This window comes from Pinus tabuliformis, chromosome 9, assembly GCF_031772625.1.
Source record: "Pinus tabuliformis cultivar Carrire ecotype Pingquan chromosome 9, CPIR1, whole genome shotgun sequence".
NCBI classification, from domain to species: Eukaryota; Viridiplantae; Streptophyta; class Pinopsida; order Pinales; family Pinaceae; genus Pinus; species Pinus tabuliformis.
The window spans coordinates 835,346,406-835,359,787 of NC_142307.1; the positions used below are offsets into that span (position 1 = coordinate 835,346,406).

Genomic DNA, 13,382 nt, shown 5'->3' on the forward strand with positions numbered 1-13,382 from the left:
AAAGATAATCAATATAGGTTAAACATTATACATTTAAAAAAAAAATATGTAACATGAATCTTAGCCATGGAGATAAATCTCAGCCTTTGATTTGTGAATAATACTAAGGTAAAATATTCCATGGAGGTTAAATCCTTGCCATCCACCTAATAATTATTGATAATTAAATTAGATTCTAATTTAATTATCAATAATTATTAGGTGGATGACAGGGATTTAATCTCCATGGAATATTCTAGAATATTCTCAGTAGTATTCACAAATCAAACATTCCAAAGTGGTTATGCCTTTTTCCCTTTTATTTAAATTAATTAATTAAAAAATGTCATAAGAAGGAATAAGTGTCATTTGAAATGAGTTATGGTTTTTTGGGCATGTGGTATTGATAAGCCATGGTATTGTAACAAAACCTATTTACAAATAGAAAACCTTCATGAAAAAGTGAGTTGAATCTTCATGGTTAAAAATCTCGTTACATGTTTGTATATTTGTATATTAATTCTTTTAATTATTAATAATAACAATCTAAAATATAGTTATAATTTAGTTATTTTTTTTTTTTTAGCAATGTGAGATGTATCATGAAATGAGTATTTTGATGCATATTAGCACTTACCAATCATTTAATTTATATGTCATTATAATCATTTGATTAAGAGGACATAAAGGAGAACCACTTTTGAGATAAATCTTAACCTTTGATATATGACTACTGAGGTTAAATCTCTACCATTCACCTAATAATTATTAATAATTAAATTATTCTCGAAGCTCTGTTCTAAAACATAGATTGTCTAGTAACTTAAAAATAGACATGCATCCACCTAATTATTTGTGATCTTTTAAATCTTTATAAAACCGTAATTTCTTTTTAAATTACATGTAATATAATTTTAATATTATTGATTTTCATAAGGTAGTCTCTTCACTGTGTTAGAGTTGTAATTGTTTAAATAGTCTCTTTACCTTGTTTGAGTTGAAAGTGATTAAAGTAGTCTTTTCACCTTGTTTGAGTGGTAAGTAATTTTGATTAGAGTTCGAAGCAATCATAACAAATACCTTATTTTCCATATTATCTATTTTAGTTTTATGTTTAGGTGTTTATGTTGTGAAGAAAACCTCATTTTTATAAAAATAAATAAATAAAATACCTTTATTTTTATTTTAAAATTATAAAGTATTAAATATTTTTAAGTTTACTATTTTTTATGATTCTTTTAAAGCTATAGATATTTTGAACTCCACACTTATACAAAATAACAATACCAAAATACACATAAATGGATTAAAACTTATAGCTATATACTTTTTATAAAAACTCAAATCTCACCATATTTTTAAATTTTAAAGATTTTGTTTTTTAAAATGAGAAAGGTTGGAAATTATCTATAAGAAATACTAAAAAAATCTATTTCAAAAATGAGTGTGACTTAAATTAAGTGTCATTTTCACAGCTTAAACGTTTTTAAATTAATGTTTAATATTTTAAAAATAAATATAATTACATTAATCATAATAATAATAAAATATTTTAATTATAATTATTATAAAAAATGGTAAAAAAATCATTTTACAAATATATCACTGCAATATAATAATTTCATTAAAAGTTAGTACGTACAAAATGAGAAGTTAATATATAATACAAATTAGCGCTTTTTTCTTTAAAAAAAATAAATATAAGAAATTATGATTTTTAATTGGAAAATAAAATTTAAAGAAAAAATAAATTAACAATGAGTAGATAAAATATATAAAATGGAATAAATATTGATAAAATGTTTGATTTCGAAATTGAATGAACGTTGTAATATGCAGATTTTAGAATTTAGATTGTACTCAAGGTACAAGTTCCTCGTGGAGGCTTTTTTTTTGGGTTGGTTGATGTGAAATATTAAAATTCTTGTGAAAGTACAAGATTATCACGGCGCCTTTTGTACGTTTGATGTTTTTATATTTATTTATTTATTGAATTTTAATAAATTTATTTTTCCTGTATTTAAGTGATTCACAATAAATTAAATAATTTTTTTTGGTAGAAATTATATGAGAGAATTTTTTGGTCACCGCTTTTTGAAGTAACAAGTGTGCGTTTAGAACCAACAAGTGTGGTTCATCAACCACACTTGTTGGTTCAAAACTCGTTGGCCAAAAAATTCTCTCATGTGATTTCTTTTCAAAAGGTGGAAAAACCTATCAAACTCAGTTTGTCAAACCAACAGTGAGGACAGCCATCTCTGGCTGCTATCCGCGAATGTCAGTTGACACATCACTGTTATCAAGGAAAACCACGCCACCTGAAATAACCCGCTGGTGGTCCGTAAGGGAGCAGACTTTCACTCCTGCCAGATGCCTCTGGGTCTTGGGCCGTTAACCTGTTTCCTTACGTCCGAGGAAGACGAGCTCTTAGCCAAGCAGAAGCAGTTTTAGGGCATACTCCAGGCCCACTCTCATGTGATTTCTACCAAAAGACTTTGTTTAAATTTATTTTTATTAAAATTATAAATTATGTATATATATATATATATATATATATATATATTTTTTTTTAATTATAATTTGAGTGTATCAAATTATATATTTATATTAAATATTTAAGCATGTATCTACATCAAAAATTTATTTTGTTCATATTTAAATTTTATTTAAATAAATAAATAAAAATTAATTTAAAAATATATAATTTAAATAATTTTTTTTTTTTTTTTTATAATTATATTTATTAAATAAAAATATATAAAATAATTAAATATAAGAAAAATGACACACATATACATGAGTTAAGAGCTCGTCTTTTATGGACATAAGGAAACAAATTAATGACCTAAGACCCAACGACAAATGACGGGAGTGAAAGCATGCCCCCTTATGGACCACCAAGAAGCGACCTAAGACCCAACAACAAATGATGGGAGTGAAAGCATGCCCCCTTATGAACCACCAAGGAGCGACCTAAGACCCAGCGACAAATGACGGGAGTGTAAGCATGCCCCCTTACGGACCACCAAGGAGGTGTGGTATGTTTTTCGACCCGAGAGAGATTACTACATCAACCTAAGACCCAACGACAAACGACGGGAGTGAAAGCATGCCTCCTTACGGACCACCAAGGAGGTGTGGTATGTTCTTCGACCCGAGAGAGATTACTTGTAGTAGGCCAACCTCATTATAGACTCAATTAAGAGCACAAAAAAGTTACTCTATTCTAAAGCGTCAACTTGTCAACTTACAAGACTTGAACCTGGGTAGGGAGGATAACAACTATTCCACCCAACCATCCAAGCTAAACTCAATTGACATTCTCCAACGTATACTTATTGTTTGAACCAATGTTTTCTTTTCTTTACACACCTAATGATGTTTCAATATCATTCTCTTTTATTCATATTTATAGTGGATTCTTTTAGTTATTTTTTTTATTAAAACAACATGATTAATGTAATTAATTATTTTTTCTATTATAAGTCTTTGCTAATGCATAATTATAGCAATTGATTTGTTGTTTGAGTGTTATTAGTTTATCTTTGACCTACACAATATGTAATGTCTAACTTTATATATATAATTCCTTTTTTTTAAGCATTCCTTTGGTCAATATATTTAATATCTTATTATAGCCTTCCCAAGGCATAACACCATCTATATAACTATATAATCATCTCATTGTGTTATTGGTGCTATTAAGGGGCATAGTTGGAGGTGACAATGTTGGCCATTTAATTCATGTTGAGTAGTCTGCATAAGTGGTCCATGAAATACCTATTAGCAATAATTTACTCTTAGGTGCTTTACTTTCGAGCATGGGGTGAGCTTCTTGCTAAAATCAGTTTGCGCAAACAACTTGCAGAGATCAATCTTTCAAAGAACTAATTCTTAGGTTCAATGGCTATGATTTCATTGGATAAGGATTATGGGGTTCATATAACATATTTTGGTGTTGCAAAAATTTTGCAAAGTTGTGGCAAGGGGTTTGATTCTATCTTTTCAATTGTTGGGTCGTAGGGCTACATAGCTTCAGGTTTGTATGCATATTGTAAAACAATTTTATCTAGTGTTTGAATTCAAGGTATTTCCTTTTAGCATCCCATAACTGGAATGATTCGCCTTATAGCCTTAGAGAAGTGTTAGCGTTTGTGTTGGTTGTAAGCACATAATGATCAAATGGGGGACCTTTTCTGAGAGAATTTCCAGATCCTTTGGATTTTACAAGTGGCAAGGGAAGAGCATATCAAGCAAATGCTTTTGCTTTAAGGAGTTAAAAAAAGCATCAATCCTATCCAAACCCCTCCTTTCAGTCAAGAGCTCGACACGCCTATCCTATCTTGAGTGAGGTTGCACCTCATCGCTAAGAGGTGGCGTCATAATAGGCCCATAAGTTGTAGGTCAAACCTTCAATTCATGCTACACCTTTGCTTATAGTTGTTATATTAATCTAAATAATATAACCTTCACATATCTAGCTATGCTTACAACTGGATTTCGTTTTAACAAAATGAATCTAGATCCAAAAACTGTGTGCGAGACAGAGATAGTATAGTGGAGTGGTGATCGAGGAGTATCGAAATCAACATCTACATCTCTTGATGTGGGGGTTAAGTGGCGGTGTCGTATTGTGACATGCTACCTAAACTCTCTTCATTGCTCCAAATGCAGGTTGGGTCCACAAAATCACTTACTTATGAGTCTAGCCTAGTGAGATTGTTACCCACAATTTGTGATTCTTCTTGTGCCAACATTATCCTGTCAAACTATTATCTTCTTTTATATTGTGCTTGAACTTTCCCTAAAATTGAACTCTACACTAATTTCTTCACCCTTAACTTGGTATTTATGTGATGGTTTCCATGAATGTTCACTTCGTTTGATATGCTTCATACTTGATTATTTTTATTGAGCATGATGTTCTTTACTACATTACTATCTTATCAATGGATTCAAATTTCTTAATGTTTCTATTTGAATTGGTCTTGGAGTGCTAACATTATAAATTGATTAGGAAGTTAATCCTATATTATTCTTACTTTTCTTTTACTTTTGGAATAGTTCTAGGGAGTATTCGAGAAACTTACATGTGATATTATGCAAAGTGTGCCTACATACTAAAGGTAAATGAAAAATATGGCATCTATAGTTCCATAGTGGTGATCTTAGAGCTTGTGAGTAGCAAGCTACCAATAGATCTAGAATTTGGAGAGAATTGAGGATGTGGATGTGCAATAAACTAGACAAAAAATGGATTGTAGGAAGTGGCGGATCCAAAGCTCGTGGGTTGCTTCAAGGAGGAAATAGTCATGGTTCTAAAAGTAGGTCTCCTTTGCACAAACACCCTACCCATCAATAGGTTGTCAATGAAGAGGGTGATAGATATGTTGTAGGAAGCCAATCCTCAACACAAGGTCAAGGCAACTTCCAAGGATGGAAAATAGTCTCCTAGCTATTGCTAAGAATCCACAAATTGCATTGGATAGGCATGATGGTAATGGAATTTAGCCTAGAATTTGCTTCTTTACATTGCACATGCATGATGGTAATGGAAAAAACCTAGTTTATTTCCATTTCATAGCTTTTGAATTTTTAAAGCATTTATGCATGTAATTGTAATATTGATACCCACACTTGAAACTCACCTAACTCTATGAATATCATTACACCAATACAATCGTTAGAGACAACTGAAAAAAAATATATGCATGTATCTACCCACTTGTAGACCATTGTGCATATAGTCTTATTACTTCTAGTATAAACAAATAACTAATTTTCCCTCTTTAAGCTCTTAAGAGGAATAAGCTTATTTTGTCTAAAGTTTATCATTGTGCCTCTATAGTGTTATTAGTCTTTGCTAAGGCAAGAATATTGTTTTTAAAACCTATTTGTGAGGGACCATGTTGTACTTGTTTTGATGGTATTCATTATCTTTCTTTAACTTAAGGGTTACAGGGTTACATATATATGTATATACATAAATCAAGCCAAATTCATAGTTTTTCTTTATTAAATTTGTCTTCTCCTATAATTTATTAACCATGTTCTTTCTATTTCAAAGGTTTTTTTTTATTGTTTAGTTATTTTATCACGTTAACTGTAAGAAATTTTTAGAAGAGAATCCCTAGTTCTAGGGAAGCACAAGGCTATTTATAACTCGGTTCTAGTGAACTTGATCCAATCTCTATTATATCCATTACATGAATGTCAATAGAATGGGAAATTAAAATTAGTAATGAAAATACCAATTTCAAAAGAATAGGAACATGAAATTTAAAACAACTAAAAAGACCTAGCAAATAATTTCTCAAGAAGAAGGAACCAATGGGAAACAAAAGCGCAAAAAAATGAGAAAATATCTAGCTATGAAGAATATAAACTTAAAATCTAAGAATGTCGAGGAACAATTGCATTATAGGATTTAGTTAGAAGGAAGTGGAGTAGGGTGGGGAATAAATCAGGTTTGTTGACTAAGGCGATGGATGGTGGGTTTCAAAGATTGGATGAGTTTATATCCATCTTTGTGATTGAAATTATTGGGGTTTTCTCGATTTAAAGAGTTTCGCCTATGATGTAAGAGAAGTAATAAGGATCAGAGGCTAGGAATTTTGCTAGGTCGAAACATATAAGGTGTTTATAATTGTGTGAATGTTTAACTATGGTTGATTTAGGGAAGGAATTGCGAGTGTTAGCCATTTTCTCTTTAAGGTGGGCTTTGATTGATCTACCTATTATAGGATTTGTTGCAAGAGCAAGGAATTTAGTAAACCCCTAGGCTTAGCATAGGGTTAGACTTATATTTAGTGGGTTCGATAAGATATTTAAGGGTTTTATGGGGTTTAAAAAGGGTCTTAGTATTATTTCTAGATAAGATTTTGAGATATGATCACTTACACCATGAATATGAGGAAGAGAAATGAGAACGATAGAAGGGATAGTCATAGGAGGGTTTTGGAATCTCTTTTTTTTTCCCGTAGAAAAAAGTCGTAATTTCTATTAATCATAGAGATTACATTTTGTAGATGCAGTGCATATGCATATCGAGGCCAAGTTGCCTCTCTGTAATAGACCAGAAATAGGCTTGTCGCCAAGCCACAAGAAAGAAAAAAAACAGATATTCTGTGATGTATTTTCATCTCTCATCAAACTGTTGTCCACGCAGGGAGTTTGGAGAGGTATAAACCAAAAATATACCAGCCATAGAGTTCATTTTCAAAATCATTCTCTTGCAGCTGTAGTTGCTGCCCAAAATAGTTACCAAAAAATAATAGATAGTTTGTCACCAAAAGTCCATATTAGTCTTGAAACTAGACAGAAATATATGAAGCATATATACAAGGAACAGTAAATAAAAGTGCATGTTGGAACCCCTTTCATATGAGATCTTCCCTTTGTGCCTGGTCGACAAAGGGTCTATGATAGTGCTGAAAGTAGGTACCATCCTGGTCTTCTTGAATTAACCAGGTCTCTTCTTGCCTCTGCGCTGCATGTTTGGATAGGTAATCCGCCCGTGAGTTGCGCTCCCTGTATATGTGATGACAGTCAAAGTGTTCAAAAGCATCTGTTAGTCTGAGTGCCTCATCCAGAATGTGTCTCAAAGTGTAAGCAGAGCAAATAGATTTTCTTTTTAGCCAGTTGCAAACAATCATGGAGTCACCAAACAGTTGTAATTTTGAGCATCCTTTCTCTAATGCAAAAGATATAAGAAATTTTGCAGTGGAGAGTTCCGCGAAGTTGTTTGTGCCCCTGCCCAGAGGGATCTGTAGCGAGAAGGAATGGTTCTCCCTCAGGTATAGTATGCCGCCCCCCCCACATCCATTCTCTTGTGCTGAGCCATCAAAATATGCCCAGGGGAAAGATTTGTCAATATGTTCTGGGGTGATAGTTCTGGGGGGGGCCCGTGGGGGGTCATCAGGGATGAGTGCTAGGTCTGCTGCAATGTGGGCAATGGTGACCGGCCAAAGAGGGGTTTTTTGGTCGAAGATTGCCCTATTTCGTGCAATCCAAATGGACCAGCACATGAGGAGGGGGATGTTCCTGTCTTTTCCTAAGTGCTGAGCCTGCCAGGTAGCCCAAGCCTCTGTGATAGATTGGCCTTGCCACCGGTGTGGGGAAGGGGAAAGAGATGAGAGGAGCGACCATAGTTCAAGAGTCTTTGGACAGGTGATAAAAAGATGTTCTGTATCTTCCACGTTACTTCTGCAGAGATGGCACCAAAAAGGGCCATTGAAAGACCTTTTGATCAGATTTTCCCCCGTAGGGATCTTGTTGGATAGTATTGCCCACATGAGCAGCCGAGTTCTGGGGGCGGCTTTTAGACGCCAGATGGAATGCCACCATGGCTGAGCTATTTCTGGTTGATAGACCTGCATCAGCTGCATATAACCATCTTTTGGGGAGTATGATCCGGACTTTGCATGAGCCCAGACAATCTCGTCTTCACCCTCTGAGATTCTGATGTGAGCTTGTGTTAGAGCCTCCGTGTAAGAGATCCATTCTTGTCTCCATTGGTCAGGGATGTGGAGATCTCGTGAAGACCGCCAAGCTTGATGGAGGAAGCCAGAGTTTTCTTGGTCTGCTATATGGGCGATGTGCGTGACTCCTTGATCCCTGAGATGAGTGAGGAGTCTCTCAGATAATCTTTGCATGTTTCCACAGCCAATCCAGGGGTCTTCACCAAGGCGAACAGAGGTTCCCTGCTTTATTCTCCAAGTCAGGCCCTCCCTGATTAAGGGAAGAGAATTTAGGACCGCTTTCCAGATAATGGAGTGGTTGCCACTTCCCCTATGTTCCCTGCGGATCCAGCTGAAGACACTTTCAGGAGCTATATATTTTTCCCAGACGACTTTCTGCCAGAGACTATTTGATGTAAGGAGCTGCCAACCCATTTTTGCAGCAAGGGCCTTTGGAAAAAAATCTAGTCTCTTGATTCCCCATCCTCCCCATTTCTTTGGTAATGCAATTGTATCCCACTTTACCCAGGCGAATAGGTTTCCTTGATTTGATCCCTTCCATAAGAATCTGCAACAGATTTGTTGGAGTCTTGAGAGTATCCCCCTTGGTATCCAAGCAAGAGACATCCAGTACACTGGCGTTGCCTCTAGCACAGCTTTAATAAGAGTGAGTCTGCCTGCCCTCGTGAGGTATCGGTTATACCAGACATTGATTCTTTTCTCCACCTTAGCGATTAACCAAGTCCAATCAGCTATTCTGTAACCTCCATGTTTAATTCGGAATCCCAGGTATTTGAGACCTTCCTCCAATGGGTGAATATGGAAGGGGAAGCGATTCCTAGTGTAGATAACTTCTTGTGGAGTACAACCAAGTTCAGAGAGATTGGATTTTTCAACATTTATTACCATCCCTGTAGCTTTCTGAAAGAGGTCAAAAACCTGTTGTAAAGCCGATGAGTCAGCCATGCCTCCATTTAAGAAAATTAGCACGTCGTCCACAAAAAGAAGATGTGTGAGGAAGCAGTTGTCAGTGATTTTGATCCCTTTAATACGTCCTCTTCGGTGTTCTGCTGCAATCAATCTACTGAGGCCTTCCATGATGAGAAGAAAAAGGAGGGGGGATAGGGGGCAACCCTGTCGGAGACCTCTTTCAGCAGAGAAGAAAGGGGAGGGGGAACCATTCAGGAGGACACTATAAGGTACATCTGAGATGCAGCTCATGATTCTTTTAATGAAAAGGAAAGGGAAACCCAGGTGTGTGAGGAGCATTCTGATGTAAAGATGATTTACCCTATCAAAGGCCTTGGAGAGGTCCACCTTGAGGATCATTCCCTTGAGATTTTTGCTTTTCATAGAATGGAGAAGTTCGTGTGCAGTGCCAATGGCTTCATGGATCTGGCGCTTGTGGAGGAAGGCAAATTGTTCGGAGGATATATTGGCCGAAAGGATGGGCTTAAGCCTGTTAGCTAGAATTTTGGCAAGGATCTTGTAGAGGCAATTGCAGAGCGAAATAGGCCTGAATTCATTAAAGGATACTGGCTTATCCGATTTAGGGATGAGGGCGATGAAAGTGGCCTTGATGCTAGAGGGAATAGATCCTGTTTGGCAACAGTGGTTGATAGCTTTAAGGATGTCATTCCCAATGAGCTCAAAGAAAGCTATGAAGAATTCGATGGTCCAACCGTCCGGACCCGGGCTTTTGTCCTTTTGAAAACCTTTGATGGTGGCTTCCAATTCCGCCAGGGAGATATCCCTTGTCAGCTCCTCTGCCTCCTCCTCGTCCACAAATCTAGGAAAGTGTTCTGCTACCCTCATTATTTCCAAGAGATTTGCTCGAGATGGGGCTTTGTAAATATTCTTAAAGTGAGAGGTTGCAAGTTGAGCCAGACCCCCTTGACTGCTGACCAGATGACCAAGATCATCTTCCAGCTCCCAAATAGAGTTGATTGCTTTTCGCCCGTTTGCAAATCGATGGAAAAATTTTGAATTCTCATCCCCTTCCTTGAGCCAGATGGCTCTGCTCCTTAGTCTCCAGGAATCCTCCCTATCTCTAAGAATCTGAGTTCTCCTTTTTATTAATTCTTCGTACAATGATTTTTGTTCGGGAGATAAGTAGGTTCCATCTGAATTTTCTTCAAGTGCTTCAATTGCTTGCTCCGCCTGGGATAGAATCTGATCATCCTGTTTCCTCTTCGATTTCGCCCATTCTCTAGATTTTCCTTTTATTTCTTGGAGATTTCTCACCAAACCAAGTGCCGGGTCCATATTCTCCGAAATAGGGTGTGCATTCCAGTAATCCGATATCAGCTTTAAATATGATGGGTCCCGGAGCCAAGTAGCATTAAATTTAAAAGGGGCATTTTGGGCTCATTGTCTTGCTTCAATTTCCAGGAAGATAGGCCTATGGTCCGAGATCCCTCCACTGCCCACCCATTGACAGGCTCTAGGGTATAGGGGGCAGAGGCCTTCTTTCATGATGAAATGATCCAGTCTTCTCGCTAGGCTTTGATCCCCTGATCTGTTGTTCTTCCACGTGAATTGAAGCTTTGCTGTTGGGAGATTAGTCCAGTGGTAATCTTCCAGGATCCGCCCAAAAAAATCAGAAAGAGGGTCTATTTGAGCAAGGTGTCCCCAGGATTCAGAGAATCCTAATGAGAAATTTAAATCTCCGCCCAGGATGATATTCTCCGCTTGTAGAATAGGGGAGCCAAAGAGCTTTAGCCAGAAATGCTCTCTGTTAATACAGGGGCCATAAACATTTAAAACCATGAGGTTTTCCTCCAAGTCCCTCGAATAGATTTCTGCCCCCAGGTAGCCCCCTCCGCCCCAGATGTTGTTCAGCTGAATGGATTTGTTCTTGAACCCAATGGCTAATCCTCCTGATCGGCCTGAGACATCAATGGCCGAGAAAGTCCATCCAGGCATCCATGAGCCCAGAATAGAGGATGTCGAATCTGCTTTGCATAAAGTTTCTTGTAGGAAGATAATGTCCACAGGGTGTGAGAGTAAGAGTCGTTTCAGGGCCAGTTTTTTATCCGGGCTGGCCAACCCTCTATAGTTGAAGGACAGAAAAATCATGGAGGAGGGTCAGGGAGGGTAACATGTGCTCTAAGGGCCCTTGTAAGAATTTTTTGTTTTCCAAGGAGGATTTCTTCCTCCGTAAGTTTCTGAGCAATGGATTTTGAAGAGGGTCGGCCACGCCCCTGCTTGGGCGAGAAGAGCTGGGGATCCACCGGCATACCCACTGCGTCCGAGGGTTTCTGTTTTGATAACGATCGGGTGGGATAACGCGGAGTTGAGTTAACAGAGGGAGATGGTGAGGGAAAGGAAGGGAGTGGGAAAGAGGGAGAGGAGGATAATGAAGGGTGCCCTGTATGTCCAGGTATGGGACAGGTAACATACAGAGAGCCGACAGGGAGAAGGGATGTACAGGGTACCTTTACCAGGTCCTGTGCCGACGGGGAGGATGGGGGCGGGAGTCTGATGGGAGGGGGGATGCCAGCCGATGACAAGCTTAAAGAAGCAAACTGAGAAATAGATGCAGACGAGAAAGTGGACATACCCGAGGAGAAGACCGCTCCCTTTGCAGCCTTTGATCGAGTCAGCGGGGGGGATGGGGGCCTGGGCGCTTTTGAAGTCTGCTTCCTGCGGCGAGGGGCTTGGGGCGCTTCCACCGTATCCGAGTTGATGAAGTTGTCCGCTCTTGGTGCCGCTGCTGCCGGAGGGTTCGGCATTCCCTCGGAGGAGGGCATTTCTTGACCTGGAGCATTCTGCTGAGCCTTCTGGTGGAGGGGGCAATCCCTGAAAAGATGTCCAACCTGATGACATCTTCTGCATCTGTAGGGAATGCCTTCGTAGTCCAGCTTCTGCCGCCTTGAAGTAGCTTTCCATTGTATGGTAATGTGCTCAGGCACCCCCCCCTGGTATCCATGTGAACAAGAATCCTTGCGAATGCCAATGAGCCTGATGCAATGTATGACTTGTCTGATTCCATGAAGGTACCGAGGGCATTCCCAATTCTTTTGAAGATGTCTTCCGACCAGTACTGCGGAGGAAGTCCCGGGAGCCTGACCCAAACTGGTCCAATACCTAATAGCTCCGTCTCCGGGTCGAAAAGAGGTGTCCACCGCTTTAATAGAACCGGGGCTTTCTCAAAGTGCCAGAATGAGGATAAAACCCAGCTCGTGTGGTCCGCTCTAGCGAAGCGGAGGGCGAACCAGCCTCGAACAAAGGTCTGGACCGATGGCAGATCCGCGAGATATGGCCCCCAAATCTCGGTCGCCCACTGTTTTAACTTAGCAGCCGAAGCGTGTCTGCCTCTTATCCTTCCCACTAGGACACAGTCCGCTAGATCCATTACTTCGCCCCACTGAATATCTTCTTCCAGGCGAAGGAAAACGTCCTCCGCAGTAGACTTGTAGCAGCGCTGCTTCTTTGCAGGTCTGGAGGACATACGGCCCTGATTTTCGGAGTCCCGTGTGCCTACGGGGGGAGGGAGGGAAAGGGGGGGAGGGGGGATGGCTCCGTGCGAGGGGAAAGCTTCAGGGAGGGGAGGGACAGCTTGATAACTCCCGGAGGGGGCGGAGGGACCCGAGACCGGGACCGTGGGAGATGTGGGAGGGTTTGCCGAAGAGAGGGATGGGATCTCCAGGGAGGTGACCGGGGGCGGGGGATGGGGGGGGTTTACCGGGCCTTGAGGGGAAGCAGTAACCGGGGAGGTCTGAAGGCAATCCGACAGAAACCCTAGAGAAGCAGGCGAAGGGACCGCAAAGGAGTTCCAGGGGGAGGGTTCACCAGGGTAAAACGAGGAGGGGAGTGAGGGGTCAATGGAGGGCGACAGATGCTCCAGACTTGCTGATAATGGCTCACTGTGTAAACCCTCAGATGAGGCAAACGTGGTATGCCAGATGGAGCTTTCCGCCAGCGGGGACTCCGAATAATCAA

General features: G+C 39.3%; 1 protein-coding gene across 1 annotated transcript; it reads right to left on the reverse strand.

Moving 5' to 3' along the window:
• Positions 1-10,805: 10,805 nt before the first annotated feature.
• On the reverse strand, positions 10,806-11,516 carry LOC149151381 (uncharacterized). Its single transcript, XM_089443140.1, has one exon. The coding sequence runs from the start codon at positions 11,514-11,516 to the stop codon at positions 10,806-10,808; it is 711 nt and encodes a 236-aa protein (XP_089299266.1).
• Between the last annotated feature and the right edge of the window lie 1,866 nt (positions 11,517-13,382).

Coding starts and splice junctions, on each gene's coding strand:
- LOC149151381 (XM_089443140.1), bottom strand. CDS start 11,516: ATGATTTTTCTGTCCTTCAACTATAGAGGGTTGGCCAGCCCGGATAAA.